At 37.8% G+C, this 22,451-nt stretch overlaps 1 protein-coding gene across 2 annotated transcripts in view; it reads right to left on the bottom strand.

The window, feature by feature from the left end:
• Window positions 1–1,912: 1,912 nt before the first annotated feature.
• Window positions 1,913–22,451, bottom strand: part of HEATR5B (HEAT repeat containing 5B) — a 58,192-nt gene continuing 37,653 nt past the window's right edge. Inside the window, exons 27-36 of one of the 2 annotated variants that reach the window (XM_080340775.1) lie at window positions 21,156–21,335; window positions 19,904–20,141; window positions 19,005–19,265; window positions 17,919–18,046; window positions 17,607–17,751; window positions 12,485–12,754; window positions 10,159–10,383; window positions 7,554–7,705; window positions 4,375–4,588; window positions 1,913–2,842 (exon numbers count right to left, since the gene is read on the bottom strand). In XM_080340775.1, the coding sequence (XP_080196901.1) occupies window positions 2,538–2,842; window positions 4,375–4,588; window positions 7,554–7,705; window positions 10,159–10,383; window positions 12,485–12,754; window positions 17,607–17,751; window positions 17,919–18,046; window positions 19,005–19,265; window positions 19,904–20,141; window positions 21,156–21,335 (2,118 nt within the window). In that variant the 3' untranslated portion in view covers window positions 1,913–2,537. Of the gene's footprint in view, window positions 2,843–4,374; window positions 4,589–7,553; window positions 7,706–10,158; window positions 10,384–12,484; window positions 12,755–17,606; window positions 17,752–17,918; window positions 18,047–19,004; window positions 19,266–19,903; window positions 20,142–21,155; window positions 21,336–22,451 lie in introns of those variants that run through there. The other variant, XM_080340776.1, reaches the window with a different exon arrangement.

Below are 22,451 nucleotides of genomic sequence, written 5' to 3' on the forward strand. Positions count from 1 at the left end.
TAGAACAACATGGCTCACCCAGAAAGGAAGGAAACAGTAGAGAGGAAAGACATGAAAGGGAAACTGAGCAAACAAGCTTTTTGAAAAAGCACATTAAAAAGGCCATCAACAAAGACAAATATCAAAAGGAAGGTGACAAAGGACAATAAGAACGATGGGTATTTCAAGTTATTTTGTGTTTTTTAATAAAATGAAATTTCATGCCAAAATATTATGTAAAACCACAAGGCCCTACCTTTAGTACCAGGAACAAGCAAAGAAGGAAACAAGGACTAGAAACTGTGAAGGATGTATACAAATGAAAACTGAGCATGCTGTACAGTCACACAGTATACAAAGAAAAACCTCTCCTCTATCCCTCCACATCTGTCTAGTGCCATTTCTGCTAACATTTTTCTATTTTTCTACACGCTTCTTAGTTATGCTTGATTGCTACACTTCCCCCCCCCCCCCGCTTTCGTGAGTTTTCAGATATATTGTAAACTAGAATCTAACTAAAACATAGAAATGCTGAGATAAAAAATAAATTAAACCTTATTATAGACAAAAAGTTTCCAACAAACAAAGTCATTAATTACTAGTGTATCTGCAGGGGAGGGAATCCAAAACTTATTTTCTTAATTTTACTTTCAAAATTGTTGTGTTCAATTTTTTACTGAGTTTCCTTAATACTTCCTCTCAAATGTTAAACAGGTTCAGAACTTCTTTCTGAGCAAAAGAACTTTGTAATGCTGGAAATCCTTATTAGAAAGTGATATATGTTAATCAATTTAATTCCTGCTATATATAAAAAACTAAAAAAAGTAGAGAAATTACTTTCCTCCTCCTGTACGGCATATTGTTTTCACTTTTGTGTGCATCTTTACTCCTGTAGGACAATGCAACAAGACTTGGATGTTAACATCTTTATAAAAAAAAACATTTGAAAGATTAGAGCACACACCCCTTGTTGTGTCCTCACCTCAGTACTAAAATATTCACTGTGAAATAAAAGCTTTTCTGATTTTATGTTAAATATTTGGCACACACCAAACACAATAGGGCAAAAGAGCATTGTCTTGTCCTCCATTTTGCATAGGTACTCAAAGCGTTATATCAGATATTATGGGAAACGAGAAAGTAGGCAAGTGATTATTCAAAAATAATGATGTACAAATATTTCAACCAGGTATTAATCACAATCAGTACTATTCACTATTCCTTTCAATTTTTACCAAGTATCCAGAAAAACATCAGAGACGAAACTCAACAGGCCTAGCTAAAGTTTCTAGTTATGTGTCTTCTCTCTAGAAAGCAAAATGTATAGAAAGATCTGCATATAAACCTATAAATTCAACAGCAGTGTCAAAAAATTCATGTCAGTCTTGTATACACACGAAAATACATGGTTCTACACAATCGGAGGGGTGAGGTCTGGCAGCAGACAGACATGGGGAATCACTGGCTCCGTGCTCCAAGGTTCGCACAGCACTTGAGCCCTGAACTCCAAAACCTGTAGATCAGAGTCTCAGATGTGAGGGGACCCACATGCTTTTCAAAAAAGAAAAGCCTGGCAAGGGAAAGAAAAACAGGAGGAGCTTGGTTCTCACCAGTGTTCTGCCCGCTTAGTACAGGTGCAAAGTGCTCAAAGAATTTGGCTCTGCAAAATTTATCAAAGACTCCAGATAAGATATATCCAATGAGACTAAAAATCTTGCAAGAAGGTTAAATAAATACCTAGGAGACTGGACAAAGAGCAGAGCACTGAATCATCATATTCAACTGGTGTCTGGTAGAGCAGGAAGGCTGCCAACACACAGCACCTTACAAGGGCCAAAATCTACACTTACAAAAACGCAGATAGCAGGCAGTTCTCTTTATGAACTCAATTCCACAAGCATTCTTTAAAATTTATCTTCAAAGAGATAGGGGATCAGATTCTTTGCATTCTTTATTAATTTTCAAGCATGAAAATGGACCTGAACGAAATATACACCACAGAAAGAAAGACAACAGCATGCTTGATCATCCACCTTGAGAAAGGCTGAAAAATTGCTTTTTTTTTTTTCATGCAAGCTGAAATTATCTACAAGGTCTGAGAATCCCCTTCCCTTCTTTGTTTTTAGAAGGAGAAAGTGCATACTTCTACACCATGGTACATGGTAAGTGCGGCGTAACAGTTTCCCCTCTTCCTCTGTCCCCACTGTGTTAGTGTGCACAATGGTAGGATAACAATCATCAGATTTCAAAAAACACTGAAAGGTTTGGGGTAGCTTTCAAAAATAAATAAAACTATTTAGTCAGATAGAGAATAGGTTTTTTTTTGTGGATAATTTATAACAGAAATTCATAAATATGATCACATTCAACTTCCTAAAAATCTATACAAGTAAAACCACTTCCCTTGTAATGCATTGATTTCAAGTAATTACACAAAGCTCTATTAGACAGCCTTTCACATACAAATTACACAAAATTACAGACATATATGCAGTAACACATCAGGGATAATGTAATGCTTCTGACTACTTAATGGTCCAAAAATAATAAAAAGTAATTCAAAAAAAACTAGTTTTCAGTTTAATTGTTGGGGTGGAATGTACTGTGGGTGGTGGTTGCCTAGCAGCTGCTTTTGCTTTGCTGGCCTGACTTGCTCGGACTGCAGTTTCTAGACGTGTTTTTAATTCAGGAGCAGCTCCCATTACTGTCTTGAAAGCATGTGGGTAAAGTGGACCAATGTGCATTAGATTCTGAAGTGCAAATTCATGAAGATCCTTAGATGCTGTAGACGCAGAGGCAAATGCATTTTCATTCAGTAAATAGGAGATGAGAGTGGGAACCAGAAGAGCAAGCAACTGGACTCCTGAAAGTAAAAGAAAAAAAATGTAATATTAGGTAATGATATGTAATATCAGAGAAGAAAACTAATTTTATCAGTTACTAGACTGATAAGGGCAATTTTGTTTACAGGATTGACAATAAACACACTAATTAAAGATGATCAAATAAAAACTGAAATGTAGATGGTTTCCTGTCTGTTGGTCACCAAAATCTTATTACCAGGATTGTGTTTCAGATTTCTCTTGTTGTTTACCACAGTTATTTTGTTCCTGACACTCTTTAAAGATGCCTTTGCACCATCAGATTGCAGATCATTGACAAGAGATCATAAGATGTAAAGTGCCTATCACATTAAAGGATTTCAGAACACTTTTCAGGCACACAGAAATATTGTTCAGTTGAATCTGAATATCAGCCTCCTCAGTGAGTGTAACAGAACTGCCATTAGTATGCAAGTATTCATGAAAAAGTCAGGACCAATTATCTGCTATATTAGCCCATCCTGGAAGATTCCAATTTGAAAACTAGCACCACAGCTATACTTGGGCTAGCACGACCTAATGAGGCCACAGCCTAACATGGCACAGGGATCAAAAGGGTTTATCAAAAGGGAACAAAAAAGCAGCTGAACCTAATCAATAGGGCTAATTTTTGTGTCTAGCGAAATGTGTAACATGTTAATTGTAAATTTTAAGCTTAAAGAACTTAAACATTAATGGTAACTCATTTATCCGATAGCCTACAAAAATTAATGATTTTCTCCTAAAGGTTTTGATTAAATTCATACTCATGGGGTGATTGTCTCCAGCCAGCATTAACAAAAATCATGTTTTGCTTACTCTCTCATTTTAAATGTGTCTTAAACAACTGTGCCAGAAGCAGACTGGGGCTCAAGCAAACATACATTCACTGTTTTATCAACAACAAAGAGAAATACCAACAGGGAGTATGTTGGGAAAACTAAATAAAACACACCACAAAAACAACAGTAATATTTTTACAAGGAAATTGATCAGCATTCAAAGCCAAAGACTTCTTTAGAAACGGCATTGTTTCAGTTAGAGAATACCTGAACTTAAACTGTAAACACTGCATTCTATCTACTAAAGCAAACAGGAGGCTCCATCTACAATAAAGGTATTCTGACCAGTACAATTTCTTGAGCTTTTTAGATAAACTTTGAGCCTGTAGAAGCAACATGATAAAAGTGATGAGTCTCCTAAAATAAATAAAAGTTAACAATGAGAAAAAAGTAAATTGAAATGGCATGAACAGCTCATTTACAAACAGAAGAAAACACCACTCACTATTTCAGTTCGCATTTAGATTTTTTTTTCCTGCAATCACCAGAAATACAAAGGCTAATAGCATAGCATACTGTATGTGCTATACGAGGCCACACATAGAAAAGTTCTAGTACTGGAATTACAAAACCATGTTGAACAGATGTGGTCCATTTGTGACTATGCCATCAAGTTCCTAACTGCAAGATTTCTAATGCTCATTATCCTATTTTTAGCATTACACATTTCTCTAGAAAAACGAAATACTTACTATTCTGCTCCTCACCAAGGGCAACCAACGTTTCAAGGACTTTAATTCCTTCCTGGACAGCTAACAGTTCCAGGTTGTTGTTCGGGCGGCTCCTTTCCACAGCTTTCAACTTCTCAACCATGATAGGGGCCAATGAATGAATATATGGAGTTGACAGGGCACGATTGGTGTGTTGGAACACAGAAAGCAGAAGCTGGTAACACTTGGCTTGAACCTGATCAAATCAAGATAAATACATTGTCCTTGAAAGTTATTTGTTAACTCAGGGAATTCTAATAAACTCTGTTATCTATGTATGTGAAGTACACGTGATATCAAAAAAGAAGAGGAAAGCATAGGGAAACATGCTGCATAAGAGGAAAGCAGCAATGTAGCCCATCTGCTAAAATAATATTAGCCCAGTTTTCAATCAAAGGAAGGCAAGTTACAAAGAGCATGCAAGTACTAAATAGTAGTAACCATATGAACTCAGAGAAAAAGAAAGGAATAGTTAATGTCATACAAGGCAGTCACAGAGGTCTCAGAGAACTACATCTTCAAGTCTCAGAACTACCAGTACTAAAAGTAAATCTATCTGCAAAATCATAAAATGCTATTCCCATCTCAGAATGGTAAAATAGGCCATAAAATTACTCAGATCAAAGCGATCTTATTGCTCTAACATGAGCCATGGCTGTAACCAGAAGTGGCAGACCTTGTATCCCGCCCTTCCTTTTCATTCTCGATCTTATGCTGGCAGTAGTACAGGAGTACACATGGGGCAATACAGTGAGCTGGACTGCAGAACCCTCTCCTCCTCTTCCTTCCATTTTCTCCACCCCGCTCCCCTCATTTTCTCTGCAAAGCAGTCAATATTTGTGAAAATGACTCACTGATGATCTTGTTTAGATGAACTTACAAATATGTTTGATTTGGGTATACAAAAGTCGTCCTCCAAAATCCCATACAAATAACCCAGAATTTCTGAAGAGGTAAAAAGCCTCACAAATACAAGGATAAAACATTGCATGCGCTTTCAAATTGCACTCAAGTCTGAACAGTATGAAGTACTGAGCACAATGTGAACAGAAACATTCTAGAGAAACTATTATTGAACACAGTGATCTGTGAGGAGATCTGGGGATGACTGGAAACACAGATGTATAAATAAAATCATTAAATATAAGTCATACATATTAAAAAATAATAGTAACAAAATACAAGTGCAGCTCAGGTCACTGTTAGTTCACTGCAGATGGCTGCAGATTTTTATACAATTGAATTTTTAAGGCCTGAAATAATAACACTTCTTCTAATACCATTTCTATGCTTTTTAAGAGAGCTGTCCAGAACATCATCTTCTAATGCCTTACTCAGCATCATCTTTGACCTGTTTCAACAAATTACTCCTCTATCTTTCTATACCACTCCAAATAATTCCCTTCCCTTTCTGTCTGCATTCTTTAAACTTTACTCATGATTAGCTGTTAAGATTATTAACCTTCAAAATAAGGAGTAAATGTCTCTTTCCTTACATGCATGCACAATTCAAATAAGAGTTTTACAACTGCATCTGACAGCACAATTTCATCACAGTTTATTTTATTCCACCTATATAAATCTTTTGACTATTAGGCATTCACAGAAGTCTACAAACATTCCTGAAATGTAAAATCAGGGCTTCTTTGAAGCATGTAAGGCACTCTTTCACACAACACTTACCCATTAGCATCAAGAGAAAAGGGTCTCTTAACATAGTTTCCTTGTTGGAGCAAAACGAAATTTTGCTCACCAGCCTTCTGGTTATTACTATACATGATACCAAACCTTTCAGACTTTTGCAGGTGGTAATAGTTGCAAAAACGCTCCTTTATTTCTTATGAGGCAGTGGTATTTCCTCAGAAGTTTTTTCCAAAATGGGTTCAATGCTTGTAGTACAATCAGTATAATGCTTTTATTACAAAAAAGTGCCTATTTACTGACCCCAACAATTAATGTTTTGTATTAAAAAACTAAGACAAACACACAACAAGTATTACAGATTATATGTTCAGCACATCAACAAGGAGAGTGGACACAATCTGGCTGCTGTCAAAGCATTTGCTGTGAATTACAAAAATAGTGGTAAGTTCCAGCTCACTGACAGCTTTCCAGCAGGGTGGTGGGCAAAGATGTGCTACTCTCACTATTCATGTGCTATAAAGAGCTGAGAGTATGACATAAAAGTTTCTGCTTAATACAACTGACACTTCCATTCACACACTAAAATTTTAAGTAGCTTTCCACCCAAAGTCAGGCTTCAAAACCAACTGAATTTTATGTCTACGCTGGAAAACGCCAGCTCTGCTGCAGAGAAGAATTATCAGTCTAAACAGGATTTTAAATAACTCATTGTGACCCTAAACATATCAGCATTTTTTGCATGCTTTTCTTCTTGGGAATCTTTGCAGTGCTTACTTGTAGAAACACTATAGATTTTTCTCTTCAGCTCCCACCTGCAGATTTCTACATACGCTCAAACAAACTGATGTATACATGGCTGGAAAAGTTAAGCTTAACTAGACAGTACATTTGCCTGCTTGAACAAAGTAAGTCTACAACATTTTACTTTCCCTCTCTAGTGAGAAAATAATTTAGAAGATAACTCAATAAAGACAAACCAAAAGGCAGAAGTGAAATCAGGAGACGGATGATTCACAATCTTTAGATGTTCTGATGGTGACCACAAAATTACATTTTGCACTCAAACTGAGTTTTGTATGAACACGTAAAATAAGCACAGGTTTTTACACAAACAAAATCCATGAGAAATGGGGGCTGTAATTTTATCTACAGAAAAACAGTGGTCTAATTCATATTATAAGAAATCAACATTAATGTAGGAATGTCACCACTCTCTGGTAATTAACCTTTTCATTTGCTAAAATTTCACATATCAAAGATTATTTTCCTTTTAAAAAGCTGCAAGTCAAGAACCTGGCACAAGGCCATGAATGCACATTATCCAGCAGCACTTAGTTTGGGTTGTTTTGCTCACTAAAGAATTTCTATAATGCACCATTGAAAATTCTAGTTATCTTGACAAGCAGTATCTGTCTCTGAAGTAAAGGCATCACAAAGCATTCAAGAAATACGGTATATACATCACACTTAGTTTTTCTCAGCTATATATCATTCACATTCCTATAACATGGTCTTACCCAAGGATCACAGGAATTTAATGCACTTTTAAATCTGTTCATGCATCCATTTTGTAAAGACTGCACTCCAATTATTTCTGTGCTTGCTGACCAAAGGAAGAGAGCAATAGCTGTAAGTATGCTTACTTCATCAAGAATAGGTTTAGAGGCTTCTGAAAAACAAAAACAAAGATGCTGTTAGCTTACTCCAAAAAGGGTTTAGAATTTATTCAATAAAAGCCAGTGAACACAGATGATTTCAAATACATTTATTTCCTCGAGTTTACTTGCAAGTGCATATAAATATGCATCTGCTTACTAAAAAAAAAAAAAAAAAAATCACTTTATCCTTATTAAATGTGACAGAAAAAGTTGAGCAACTCTATTCTAATAGTTGTTTTAATCAAGTAAATCAAACTTTCAGAAACTTAAACATCAAGGAGAAAACATCACAAATGCTTTCTCTAACCAAGTCATATTTTCTCTTTTCAATGTGCAAAAGAGCGGAGAACTGTGGTTTTTTAGATTTTTTCCCCATTAAAAAATATACTTAGCCTTTTGGTTTTTTTTAATCTCTTCAGCTGATACAGCAGAGCAAGAAACTGATAACCAGCGTGGCAACAGCTTTTATTTATCACGAGGTTTCACAGACTAGCTGATCTGACAGCTATCTGTCACTAATAAGAATGGTCCTACTTTATCTTTTCCTGGTTTTCAGATAGTCTGTACTTGCCACAAATAATTATTATAATATACATATAAAGTACTGTTCTGCTGGTTTTGTTGGCCACACTGTTTCTGGTCTCCCTTAAGAGGCACAAAGAAACAGCAGATACATAGTCAGCAGAAAGAAAAACAGCACGACTGCCCTTTACAGACGTCAGCTAGTCACTCAATCGGCCTAACCATAATGTGAAACCTCACTTTGAAAAACTACTCCGAGCATTTTAAGTAAGAAATTTTTTTTTTTTAATGTGTTTGAATTTTATTGAATTCTGAGACTTGAAACCACATGCAGTAGACCTTGCTTAGATTCTTGTGTGTGTGATGTATCCCACTCCACAGAAGTTTAGAAAGGAAAACATAGACTCTTGCAAGGACCTGAGGAAGATTTCTGAAGTCTGCCAAAAAGCCTAAAGCCAGTAATGTTTCTGGAAAGAAGGACTGGGAAATCTTTACAGCAACAAAAGGCTGGAAGACAGGAGCTGATGTGACAAATCAAATGAGAAGTTTGACATGATTAACACAAATCTACTGATCCTTCCCCTTCAGACATTTTCAGGATCGTTTGCAATTACCTACTCACTACTCGTCTCTCACATGAGTAACTCCATTCAAGCCACTCTTCAGTCTCTATAAATGGCTCCTTGGGGATGTAACAGGATGTTTTTTGGCTGAAATACCAGTATGCAAATGACAAATCTTTGTCTCTCTGTTTTACTAACTACACAGCTGAGACTGTACATCTTTTTTGCTTTTCAAAGGGCAAGGCAAAGTATGAATGTGAACCAAGAGCAGAAGCCTGCAGTTCTCTAAAGAGATGCAGTAGACAAACTGCTGCTGGGTAACAGATTTTTTTTCTTTTTGGCAGAGGGAGAATTTTTGCTCACCACTGAAAGCTTGTAACTCTATTGTGAATATCCTACTCCAGTATGAGCCTTGACATGATTATCCCTTGCTGCCTTCACACTCATTCACCTTCAACACTCGCGGTCGTTAAGAGCATACGAATCGTGTCAGCAAACACTTAAAAGATACATTGACTGCCATTTTTATTGAGGTCTAATTCAAGGTGTCACATCTATGTATGATATTGAACAATTACAAATTCAGTAAGAGATTGATTCCTCTACAAACACTTTTGGCAACTAAAATCTCCTTTCCTTTAAACGAGCAGGTATTCTGCGGAAAGAAGAAAGGAGGGTTGGAAATGACAGTTTGCTCAGGCCTTGCCAACATGTCTAGAGTTGCTGGTAGTCACAGAAATTGAGGCATGGTCCAGGAAGTGAAGTGAATTCAGCTTAGAACTCCTTCAGATTTTACTTGTGAGACATTCAGCAGATCTCAGAAAGACCGACTAATATCAGAAGGTAGATTTCCAAGTTCCAAATATAAGTCACTAGCTGAAACAATGAAGACTGGGAAGGTCAAGCTAAGGAAAATCTAAAGCATTAAATAATTACATCATAATGGGATTCCAAATGGAAAAGGAAAGTCTGAACTAGTACAGAAAAAGACCCTACGGAAAGGACCTGAGGTGAGGCGGTGCTGCAAGATGAGTTGCAAAAGGCAAAATTTCTAACAGGAAGTTATGATCGATATTGTCACATAAAACAAACCAATGAGGACAAATCCAGCATGAGAACTCATGAAATGTAACTCTATTTTCTTAAAGTAAATGCTGTGTTTGTCTTCAACAGAACATCTTAAGCAACTCTGAGTAGTTACACAGTGTGCACTCAGGTCTTTCTCCCATTTCAATTTTACAAGCAATTCATCACCACTTTTAATCCCCAGCTCTGACATGAAGCCTATTAAATTACAGGCAGATACAATACTTGCCTTTTCGTTACAGCAAAAACTAATTCTCTTAATTTTAACCCTCCTACACTGGGAAACCACTTACCAGGTTGAGAGTATTCCAAGATAGATGCCAGAGTGCTGCGGATAAGACCTGTCCATTGTTTCTGAGTTTCATCAGTCTTGACTGTTGGAAGAGTAACAATAGTTTTTATTCCTTGAAGGGCTGCACTGACTGGAGGTGGGACCTGATTATCTGCTGATTTTACTGCTGTTTCTTTCAATACTCTTGTAATCAGAAATAGGATAGTGGGTAAGATTGTCATACACCCTAAAAAAAAAAAAAAAAAAAAAGAATTTCTAAAGTTAATTCCAACAAATGAACAAATATGGTAGATAACCTCTTAGCTTTCCCAATGTGGATATATACAGCTAGGAGACAAAGGAGACACCAAGATAAACTGCAATTCAGGTAACAAGTAATATGTGCCATTCAATATTTTATCACCAAACTCATTTATCAGTACTAGTGAAGTGTATCATAGCACAAATCATGCAAGCCAACACTTAAAATGTTGCTGTCAATTCAGGAATGATGACTCAGCTAATTAAGTCCTGCCCTACATGGCATGTGATACATGGTATGTGTCATACTGAACACATCCAGATTTTTAAATATCTTCAAACAGGATCTGCATATTGCTAGGGTCCTATTAAATAAACAACAAGAGGTCTGGAAATGGGTATCTAAACCAAGTTATTGCAGACATTTGGCACTTTCCAAGGAAGCTGGTGTGAGGTACAAGCTTCAGAAACAAAGTAAGGAAGTCATCTGGGTATCTGACATCCTGGGCAAAAGTTGTAGCCATCTGACCACTCTACAAAGGAGACAATTAGGAGTTTCAATAATACACATAGATGTTAAGCCCATGTAGGACTGAAAGAAGGGTGCTATTTGGTTTAGGAGTGTAGCATCAATCTGTAGCTCACTTCAGACAGTCAAGTCTCTTTCCATATCTTTTTAAGCATCATTTTATCACAACCATGGAAACTCAAATCCTGCCATTTTCCTACTTCTTGGAATGTTGTGAGGATAAATACACTAAGTAGAATAATTATGACTGGAAGGGACTGCTGGAGATCATCTAGTCCAATCTCCTCTTTTTCAAAGCAACAGTATCTAGATCAGATAGCCCAGGATCTTGTCCAATGGAGACTGCAAGACGCTCATGTTTTAAAGGAAGAGGAAGAAATATAAAACCCCCACTCAGTCACACAAAGTGATGAATTATCTTTGTTCAGTTTCCCTTACATCCAAAGGCTCAATTAACATAAATGTCTGTGCATATACTACTGCCCTTCCCTACAGCTATCAGCTGACTACATTATCTAGATGAGACATAAAAAAAACCAACTAGCAGTCTGTAGACTAACCATAGTTTCTGAGCTACTTTCACTGGCCACTTGTCAAATGCTGGGAATCATGTCTTCAGTCAATACAGAAGTAATACTGTTACTCTTTCTGCACATCCCACCCTCTGGGAGCCGAGGGTGAGGGAAGAACAAAAAGAAAAAGAACCACAAATCAAATAAAACCAGATCAGCTCAAAATCTACTATTTCTGAAAGAACTGTAGGACTCAAATTGTCCATCTGATGACAGTCTATCTTGTGTTCTGAGTATGATTTGTCCAAACATGTTATCTACCATGCATCTCCTTAAGGGACCAACCTCTAAAATGTCTTATCTACATCAGCGTATGAACCTTCCCAGAGATCCACGAGACAACTCTTAAGCAATTTGTTGTCTGAAAAGCAAAACTCGAAGGGCACAGCTTCCCATGCAATTGTGTCCTTTACCCCTGAACTCCACTCAGTGCAATTACCCTAGATTACACATATTCTTTGTGACAGTCTCCCTGGGCAGAAGAAAGCTCCATTTAGTTTAGAGTCACATTTGGGATGACTGACAGCCAACGGCTGCAAAACCAAGTGCACCACAGCTGAATTGTGCTGTTTTTTCCTCAGTAGGATTCTCTTTTCATCCAGCTGCTATTTTTCATGAACTTCTCAGGAATTTAATTATCTCTGAGATGTCTATGTTCTTTTACAACATGATTAAAATTGGCCAAAAGGTTTCAAACTCTTGAAAAAAGGAAGGGGAAAAAAACCACCAATAAAATCATAGTTATATAGATCCCATTTCCTCAGCAAACCTGCAGCATACGTGCAAACTTAAAATTCAATAATTTGCTTTATGTTGCTCACTGGAAAAGCCTAAATTCTTAATTAATTTTAGAACCTAACAGTAATTTTCAACAGATGACCCTTAAAGTATCCCATGAAAATACAATTAGTTTGCTTTTAGCATCATGTGCTTACTACGCTTCCACTACAGTAACCACTCATATGTATTTTGTTACAATACCTTACCTGCTGGAGAACATAGAGAAGGCAGATCAGATAGTATAGTCACTGTGGCGGCCACAAGACGAGCACTTTCCTCAGAGAGGTGGGATTTGGCAGCAACGTGACTTGGAGAATCTGACACTTTTGAACTCAGATGGGGCATGTGCCGTACTAGAATAAACATAAGCAATTCCATGGCTGCAAAGACTAGAGATTTTCCAGGCACAAGACCACCACTCTCACCACCCTCTCCTAAAGCAAGAGGATTTTCTTTTTCCTCAATATCTTCTTCATCTGAAAAAATAAAGGAAATAAATGTCTGAGGAGACAGTTAAAGATCTATAAGAAAGATTACATTAAACACTTTGTAAAAATGTTAAAAATCAAGTTTAAAAAGTTGCTTGACAGTAAGATATGACAAACATGGCTCATGTCAAACTGTTTTAGTTAGAATGACTTAAAGGGATTTAAAATACTTTAGAAGTATTGCAATTGAAGCACTACTTAAAAAATCCATCCACAACTAGAAAAAAAAAAAGTAAGTAGTCATACTTACACAAAATAAAAATGCAGGAATTATTCTGTTTCTTTTAAAACTGATCATAAAATTAACAGAAATTACTGCCAAATAAATAGGCATGACAATATATTTTTAATTTAATGGGTACTAATTAAATGTTCTGCCCTGACAAAATTTTACTTCAGCCTAAATTGATTACGAAATAAGAGAACAGAAAAGCATTGTAGGATTCTATGTCTGAGTTCATGACTTCAGTGCATTCAGTTCAAAAAGTCTCTCTTTTGAATGGCAGCTTGGCCAGCTGCAGTCTTTCCCTCTTCCATTAAACAGCAACAGAGATTCAGTAAGTCAAAGCTGGCCTGAACTACCCCTATGGAGCTCCTATGAATTTAAATGATTGCTAGTGTTATCACATTCACCAATTTGAAAAATGCAACTTACTGGGCCTACAGTAAACAATTCCATTAATTCATATGAAGGAACAGAGCTTGCATTTTTAGCTGTGCTGGTTCCTCAAGTTTCAGCAAAATCCTCTCTCTGTTGTTGTGTGGAAAACGAGTAAAAGCTAACAGGTTGTTTGTTTTTTCTTAACAGTATATTGTGCCAGACTAAGATGGTAGTTTTCCTTAGTAAGAGAATATTCTTTGTGTTTTATTTTACTTCTTTCAGGTAAAAGAAAACATGTCAGACCTAACCTAACCAGATATCAATGAACTATTTGCCAGGTAGCCACTTGGAAATTAATTTACCTGGCAACGATGGAACCAGTACACCCAATGTGACATTTTTTAAAATAAATAGTAAAGGGATGATTGAACAGGGAGATACTCTGTTAAAAGGAAAAGGTTTCTAAAAGTACCTCAGAAAGTAGATTTTGGACTGATGCTAATACCCTTATCAAGGATATTCTTACATAAAGTAGAAACAAACTAACAAAACATGCTGATGAAAAGCCTAAGCAGAACATCAGAAGCTGAAGCATCATACCAGAAGAAGCAAGGACCAAAGAAAAAAGAATTAATTTCACTAAAGCTCAATAAAAGTAGAGGAAGAGGATTTAGGTATATCAACACCTCAGAGAATTTCAGAAAAATTTAAGTTGAAAGGGACCTCCGTAAATCCTCCAAGTCCAACCTCCTGTTCAAAATAGGGACAGTTTGAAAGCTAGAGTTGGTTGCTCAGGGCTGATTCAGTTTTGAATACCTCTGAGCATGGAGATGCCACAACATCCCTGGGCATCTGTTCTACTGTTTCACCATTCCCATGGTGACAAATTTTTTCCTTGTATCCCATCTGGATTTCCATTGCTGCAACTTGTGTCCATTGCCTCTTTTCTAAAAGTCATATGGTGGGTAGACGAGTCTGGATTGGTCTTCTCTTTAAATCCCCTTTAACAAGGAGGATTGCTATTCTATCCCATTTTAATCGTCTCTACTGCAGACTACACAATTTCAGCTCTCACAGCCTCTCTTCGTGTCACAAACATCATCTCCCTTAAGCAGCTTAGTGGACCTCCACTGGACTTCATGGAGTTTGCCAACATCTCTCTTATTCAGGATGAGGGGGGAAAGGCAACAAAAGGTAGAAACTGCTCCAGATGCATCTTCAAAAGCTCAAGTTGGTCATGCTTTTGTAACACAGCTCAGTAACAATTTTCAGCATTGCACAGGCACACCCAGGTTTCACATTCATCTCGTTATCCAGTGTATCTGCTATCCAGTCAATCAGCCCTCCAGCCTATACCAATGCACAGGGTTATTTCATCCCAAATGCAGGATTTTGTATTTGTCTTCACCAAACTTCAGCAGGTTCTCAGTTCTGCAGCTCAAGATTCCCCTGAAAGCCAGCACTGCCCTCCAGTGTATCCACCCTCCAGTGTACCCACCACTTTCACTATTTGGTGCCATCCACAAATCGGATGAGGGTACATTCTGTCCTATCATCCAGACTGAACTCTAAGGAATGCCAGTTACAACCAGCCAGTTAGACTTGAATCAACAAATTCCATTCAAGTCCAGGAGTTCATCTAGTTAACCTCCCACTTCTCAGTCCACATCTCTCCAATTTGACAATGATACTATGTGGTACTGGGTCAAAAACCTTGCAAAATTCAAGGTAAACAATATCGACCACTCCCCCTTCACCCAAGCCAGTTATTTAATCACAGAGGGTGATCAGGCATTATTTGTCCTTGCTAAGTGTGTGCTCACTATTTCAAATCACATTCTACTTCATGTACTCAGAAGTGGTTTCCACGGTGATTTACTGCAAAATCTTTCAGCACACACAGTAGGCCTACTGGCACGTAGTATCCCAGAACCCCCTTCATGCCTTTACTTAATGAAAATTAGGCATAGCGTCCACTTTTTGCCATTAATTGGAAAGCTTTCTTGAGGACCACAGTTTTACCAAGATGATTGCACGAGCCCTAGCACGTCATCAGCCAGCTCCCTCAGATGCATCTCATCTGGTCCCAGGGTATGTCCAACTTTCACCTAGGCAGTCTCTAACCTGATGCTCATCTACTGTAGGCAGCAATTATCTCCCTTAAACTCGCTCACTAGACACAGAAACACAGGAGGACTAAGCAAAGAACATAACAGTGCCTTAGTTTTTCCCCCTGATGTTTTGTCCCTAGATCCAGTCCATTCAGCAGTGGGTCCAAACTTCCTTGGTCTTTTTGCTGGCAACATATGTATAAAAGCCCTTCTTGTCACACTTGACGTCCATCACCAGTCCCAGCTCCAGCCAAATTGTGGCTTTCTTAATTCCACTCCTCCATACGTAAGCAGACATCTTCAGAAGAATCCCTGGGCAGTTTGCTCCCACTTCCACCATCCATACACTTTCTAGTCACATTTGAGCTCAGTCAGAAGTTACCATTCAGCCAAGTCAGCCTCCTGTCACGACTGTCTGACATCCTGCACTTTTGAATGACCTATTTTCTGTCACTGAAGGTGAACCAACTCTTTCCTTTGCCCTTCTAGGAAGCTTACTGCAAATTCTCATCTGCAAGCTCCCTGCACAAGCCCGAGTCTGCCAAGTCAGGACAAAGCTTTTGCCCTGCTACTTGCTTTCTTCATTTCCGTCAGGAACATGAACTCCACTATCTCATGGCTGCTACAGTGACAGCTACCATTAACCTTCATAACCATTTCTTCTGTATTAGTCAGGAGCAAATCCACTGGGCACCTCCCTTATTTGGACTGTCCAGCATTCACACTGAAAAAAACTGTGCCTCATACACTTCTGAAATCTTCAGATTGTTAGCAACTTGCAGTACTGCCCTTCCAGCATATGTCTGGATTGTAAAAGTCTTTCATGACACTCCCATGGCTTGTGATTGCAAGGCTTCTTCCAGTTGGTTTAATATGGCTTCACCCATCCCCTCTTCTTGATTGGGCAGTCAGACAAGATGGGAGTTCCTGACTGGTATCACCCTTCACTTCCTCTTAGTGGTGCCAGTTCTGACCTGCCAGAGAGGCACGGCTGGCCCAGATACCTACCCTGACAGCCTGTTCTTCTCCTCTTGCCAGATCCCTATAGTGTTCTCCTACTGGATGTCTGGAGATAAAGCCTTTTGTTCCTGGAAGTCACAACCTTGCAGCCTCCACCTTTGTGGGAGTCCCATCCTCCAGGGCTGTATCAAAACACGGCTGTCCCTCCTTCTGTGACACATGTGGCTTGGGCTCTGGTGCCTGCGTGATCTCTATGAAGAACACTTCATTCTTCCATTTGCCTTTCCTGACACTATACAATCTGTTCACCTTCACATGCATTTCCTTCACATCTCACAGGAGAGACCAATGTCACCTCCAGCCCTGGCTGCACAGACAAGCACCTGGGGGACAGTCGCATCAGGACTTTCATCCCAATTTCAAGTCAGGTCATTAGACCTCTGATGTGCCAGAGGTGATCACTGCTCAGCCAGCAGACTGTGTCTTGCTGTATGTCACTGTCATCATTATGCTGACTCAAGCAGTCTTGAGCAGCATTTTTGGGCTGCATGAGCATGCCTTTCCATGCCAACTGCCTTGCTCCTGCTTGCACACCCTGTTCCCAGAGCTTCTGGTTGCTGACACACCTTGAATGTCAGTGAAGTAAGAACTCAGATGCAAGTCTGCTCAGCTTCCTGGCAAGATCTCCTGGACAAGCAACTTTTCACATTGGCTCCAGTAGCAGTTCAGTGGATTCACAAATGCCAGTTGTGTCAGGGACCCACCACGAGACCCTGCATTGGGGTCTGAACCATTAAACTTCAGAAAAAAGGTAAATGAAGTGCTATGAGGCCATCAACAGAGAAACATTAAGGAAACTGAGCAAGGTATTAGTAAAACTTGAAGTTGTGTCCTGAGTATAATTTTCATCACTCATATTCAAGAAAAATGAATGAAAACCATGTGATGAAAAGAATAATTGCCAGAATGATCAGAATAAGAAAAACTACATCCTGCAAGAGTTAAACAATCAGCAGGTAAGATTATGAATACATTTAAAGTATCTGTGGAATACTCAGCATTTTCCTTCTCTCTTTAACCATACTCCAATCTATTTAAGTTCTTTTCCAAATACAAGAACCTGTTGCCTATTTGCTCTGCAAAGCAAGCAGTGTTTTCAAATTCTTACTTAGGGTGTTCCTTTTTTCCTGCAAATAATCTTGAGCTGCTCTTACTATCTGCTGGACAACTCCAGTAACCAGTAGCTGGACTGAAGGAGGATCCCAGGTCAGGAGGAGGCGGTGAAGTACACTCAAGAGTTCAACACCAAGGAGCTACAGTAAAACAAAATACATATTAAAAAAAAGTAATTAGGACTTAACAATTCCTAATTGTTAAGTCACTTGCTTATGATGAGCAAATACTGTTTTCATGCAAAAATAATTACAGTGAAAGACCAAGACCTAGAAAAAAGCTGATTGTTGCAACACTCATACAGTACCTGATCCTCTGCAATATGGATCCTGGCACAAGGGGAATCCAACAAAGTATGAAGTGCCTGTAAACAAGATGTAACATGCTCAACAGGCTCTTCAGGTCGTGGGGAACACAGAAACTGTATACTAACACCTGAAAAGAGTAACAATTAAAAAGAATGTTCACATCATCATAAAATCAAGTTTTCTTTTAAAAATTTCTTTACAAGTATAGCAGGTTCTTAACAACTTCAGAAAGATACATGTTTTTCTCAATTCTTCCTTTAAATGAGTTTATGTATTAGAAATAGCAGAATTGTATTTGCTTTCTCTTCTGCATCAAGTCTTCCCCAAAATTTGAGAGGAAAAATACTAAACAGTGACAGCAAGCAACTTAAGATTACTGAATGGAAATCCACACTTTCTTCTAAAGATCTGTGAGTCAGACTTCTGAAGCCTTCAGTTGTAAATTGAGTTTTATTGAACTCTTTTAAAGATAACTGAGATGAAATTAAGCCTAAAAATTATGCAATATTAATATTATACATACAGCACTTAACTCTGGTTTTAAATATCTGTATATCTCAGCAAACTGTTGGCATCCCTCAGAGTAAATTATCATATCCACCTTTTAAAGTTGTTAGACAACTACGAAGAGAAACAGTGAGTGCTAGTCACAGACGAAAAACTGATGCAGAAGGTACTGCATGTGACTTGTCAAATATTGGTCTCTCCTGAATCATGTTTTTATGAGGGTGTGTGCTTTAATTAAACTTACAACTTTTGTGTTTTTGAAGCATAACATTTTGTATCATCTGAATTATATTTCAGCATAGAACAGTTCCTACCCATTTTATTCAATTACATTAAAAAACTAGATATATGACTTGTCTATAAAAATCACAATAATCACACTGACAGATACTCTGTCAAAGCTATATAGAAGACAGGAGGCAGAGAAATACAGAGAGAAGGAGACCGAGATGTTTCAAAACATTACCATCCAGACATGTGATGCATTTTGAACTTCCCATTTTTCAAGCAAATATATTTTCTTATCCCCGTAACATTTTGTAGCATAATGTGCTGAATTCTAAACTTGTAACTCTTACCCAATATTAAGTGCATTCGATCTTTGTTTATCTCTGGCAAAGATTTAGTGGTAGGTGGAGTTCCAGGTGTCTGGTTTAACATAATTGCTGTAGCACGTTTCTGTGAATTGGGCATTGCTGCAGCAGTCTCTTCTGTTGACTCTGAAGCATTAAATCCTGTACTATTTAGCCAAAGTGCCACTGCATGTAGTATGGGAGCCCAGGAGTTTCGGTAATGCAGTCTAGCTGTATCAATTGTTTCTGGAGTGTAAAATGCTCCCCCTGTTAAATTAGCAAAGCAAAGGTAAATTCTGAAATTCTCTGCAAATAATTGACAAAAAGTATGTACTCTGATTTTATTAGCTTATTTACTCTGGGTATATTTGATCACATATAAGTTTAGATGTAATCCTTGTTAGTGACAGTGCATCCCAATTCTCTTTGTGAAGGAGCAACATTAGTACCTCTCATAAGAAAGTGCAACAGCCACGATGAAGGAGTAAGAGAGCAAGAAAGACAAACTCATCAGATTCTGTAGCATTTTTCCATACAGAACACTCGTTCTTAAATCAGTAAAACATTATAACTCAGTATCTCCTCTAATCTCAAGGGCTATGTTTTTCTCAGAGTAAACATCTTTTTGCATTTGATATAAAAGTATTAGAGGTGTAAAAGTATTCTTAATTCTAAAAAGACACAGTTTTAATGATCTCTGTGATTCAGATAAATACCTTCATTGCAGACTGAAGAAAAAAAGAACACTCAAACTTGAAACATATATTCTTATTACACATAGGCAGAAATTTATCACTTGCATAAAAAATGTGCCTTCCAAATAATTTATAGAATAATTTTGAAGTTTCAACTAAGGGTTTCTTTCTGGTTTTCATGACAACACAAAAATTAATTCCAGTGCTTACCATCTGGTGGAAGTTGAGTAGCAAATTCAGCTGGTAAAGTTAAAAGCGCATAATCTTTCAGTGCAGCTAACCAGAGACGGCTAAGAGCAGGCAGCTCAGGTTGTACAAGCGTTATCAAACTGTCTGCTGGCAACTCGTCTATAGTACCAAAATCATCCTCATCCTCCTCTGTGCTCTTTAAAACACGCTTTGGTTTGGTCTCTGCTTCTTTCTTAATTTTCATGGCAACAACATACACCTAGAAGAAAAATAGATATGAAAATTCATGCTGTGAGATCCTAAAAAGAAAAAAAACCAGCAAGCTTTCAAATGTGAAAGTAACAGATCTAATACACAAATGGCTGACTGGAAAATGACTGGGAAAAAGGGACTTACAGTTACCTTTTATTTCAATATTTTTTCTTTTATTTCTACCAGTATATAACAGCGATATAAATGGCACTTTCCTAAAACAATCTGGCTACACACTTTTTTCCTTAAAAAGTGTCAATTACTGCTGCTCTACACAGACATATTGATTTAAACACCTGATTTCATTGAATCATTGCATCCTTATTGCAAAGTTTTCTTTCACCTACATTAAGAGCTACTAGATAAATTAGAGCGATTGTCACTTACAGTTGGCCAGATTAGGTATCATAGAGACAGGAAAATGGCTTACCATTTGCATAATTATATGTACAGCTCTACAGCACACAAGAACATTTCAGGAAGCAAGGCAATATAAATAGTGCTAACTCTGTCCTTTGTACATAGTTGAAGATTTCTGGTATTCCAGCCATTCCCCAACAATATCTACGTTAAGTCTGCCACTTATTATTAACACTTTTTCAAACTTCTACTTAATTAACTGTGATAATTTACCAGAATAAAATTTAATGTTGTTTGGTCTTGGGGCGGGGGGGTGGTGTGCTTGCTTTGGTTGGTTGGTTTCTTTGTTTTTGGTTTGTTTTTCAGTTTAAGATCAACAAGATGGGAAGAAAATCAAAAGCTGATAGGGTATGAGTGTATACACAGAGAAGTACAGTAAAACAAAGAACAACCAAGCATCATTGTAAATATGGATCAACAGATTGGAAGAAAAAGGAACAGAGAAATACATAGAGATGAAAACACCCCAGGACTGGAATTGCAACAGGTAAGGAGAAAGGTAGGTGCAAAGTTCACTGGCTGAACAGCCAGTGAGGTGCAAGGCTGCTATTATGCTGCAAAATATTTTCAAACTTTTAAAGATGTAACGGTCAGTGTTTACCTCAGCCCATGCTTTCAGAACTGCAAGTTTTTCCATCGTAGTTGCACTCTCTCGATAAAGCTGGCTAGAAGATCCCTTTCCTGCTTGCACTTTATCCAGGGAAGAGACAAGAAGGTTGTGAACTCGGCGGAGGTCATTCAGGTCACTTACAACCCCACTTCCTATCCAAGTGCTACACACCTAGACAACAAAGTTCAGAATCATTCTAAACTAGCACAAAACCCAACAACCTTATAAATGTAACAGAAAAAAATCTGTAAGAAAACAAAAACCAAAGGAACCACCACAAAAAAATATTAGAAGCCCTCCTCCTCAATAAAAAAGAAGTCAAGGTTTTCCTTTTTCTTCCTCCTGCCATCCCCCATGACACCAGAATTGCTCTTACAAAGGTTATATTTGCAAAGCATATTACAATGGAACTTAAAAGAGACATAGAAAATACTTTAAATAGTTTTTTAGTACTCCATAAATAGGTAATAACAATTTTTGTATTCTGTTCCCAAGTGTGTGTTCAAATCATTCAAGTAATGGGTCATTGCATTCACTGTGAACACTATCTTGGAGATCAATCAATAAAAGTACATCTTTAAAAACCTACACCTCTCAAATTATATACTAAGTCTCCATACTAACAAGAAGCTTTCAAGATCATTGATGTCAAGAAGATGAAAATCATTAAACAACTGGGCTCTGATCTGGAACCAACAGTACCACATTCCAGAACAACCAACACCAGACATGGTAGAGAGAGAGTTGGGTGTCTCCTCACTTTTCTTTCAAATTAAATAGGCACAAACAGGTACCTAAAATCTAAACATCGTACAGATCAGCTGCTCCTGTCTAGTGCTACACATTGGCATTTATCCTCTGAAACACATTCATGCCCAGACATAACACATGCAATAGAAGAATGCTGGTGCAGCTGCTTTTCTACTAAAAGGGACAAAGTCTTCCAGAAGAGTTGCTTTGGATTCTGGTGGTGATTTTACAAGGATGAGGAACAGAAGCAAAAAAAAACAAAAACAAAAACAAACCCCACAGAATGCAAGTGGTTCAGGTTTTACAATCCGTTTTTTCCATGGCATTTTTGTCCTATCTCCAGTGTATTTATTTTGCTTTTATAGATCCAGTTCCACTAAAGCCTTTAGGGCTCACAATTGGGAATGACGGATATATTCAAAGTAAACACAAATAATGTCCCAAAGGTGCACAGGACAAGGATGCTGTCACAAATCCATAATTCATTTACAGCAGGACTAAGACCAGCTTTCACTCCTGCTGCTGGGCAAGTCAATG

Source organism: Nesoenas mayeri, assembly GCF_963082525.1.
Source record: "Nesoenas mayeri genome assembly, chromosome: 3".
Taxonomy (NCBI): domain Eukaryota; kingdom Metazoa; phylum Chordata; class Aves; order Columbiformes; family Columbidae; genus Nesoenas; species Nesoenas mayeri.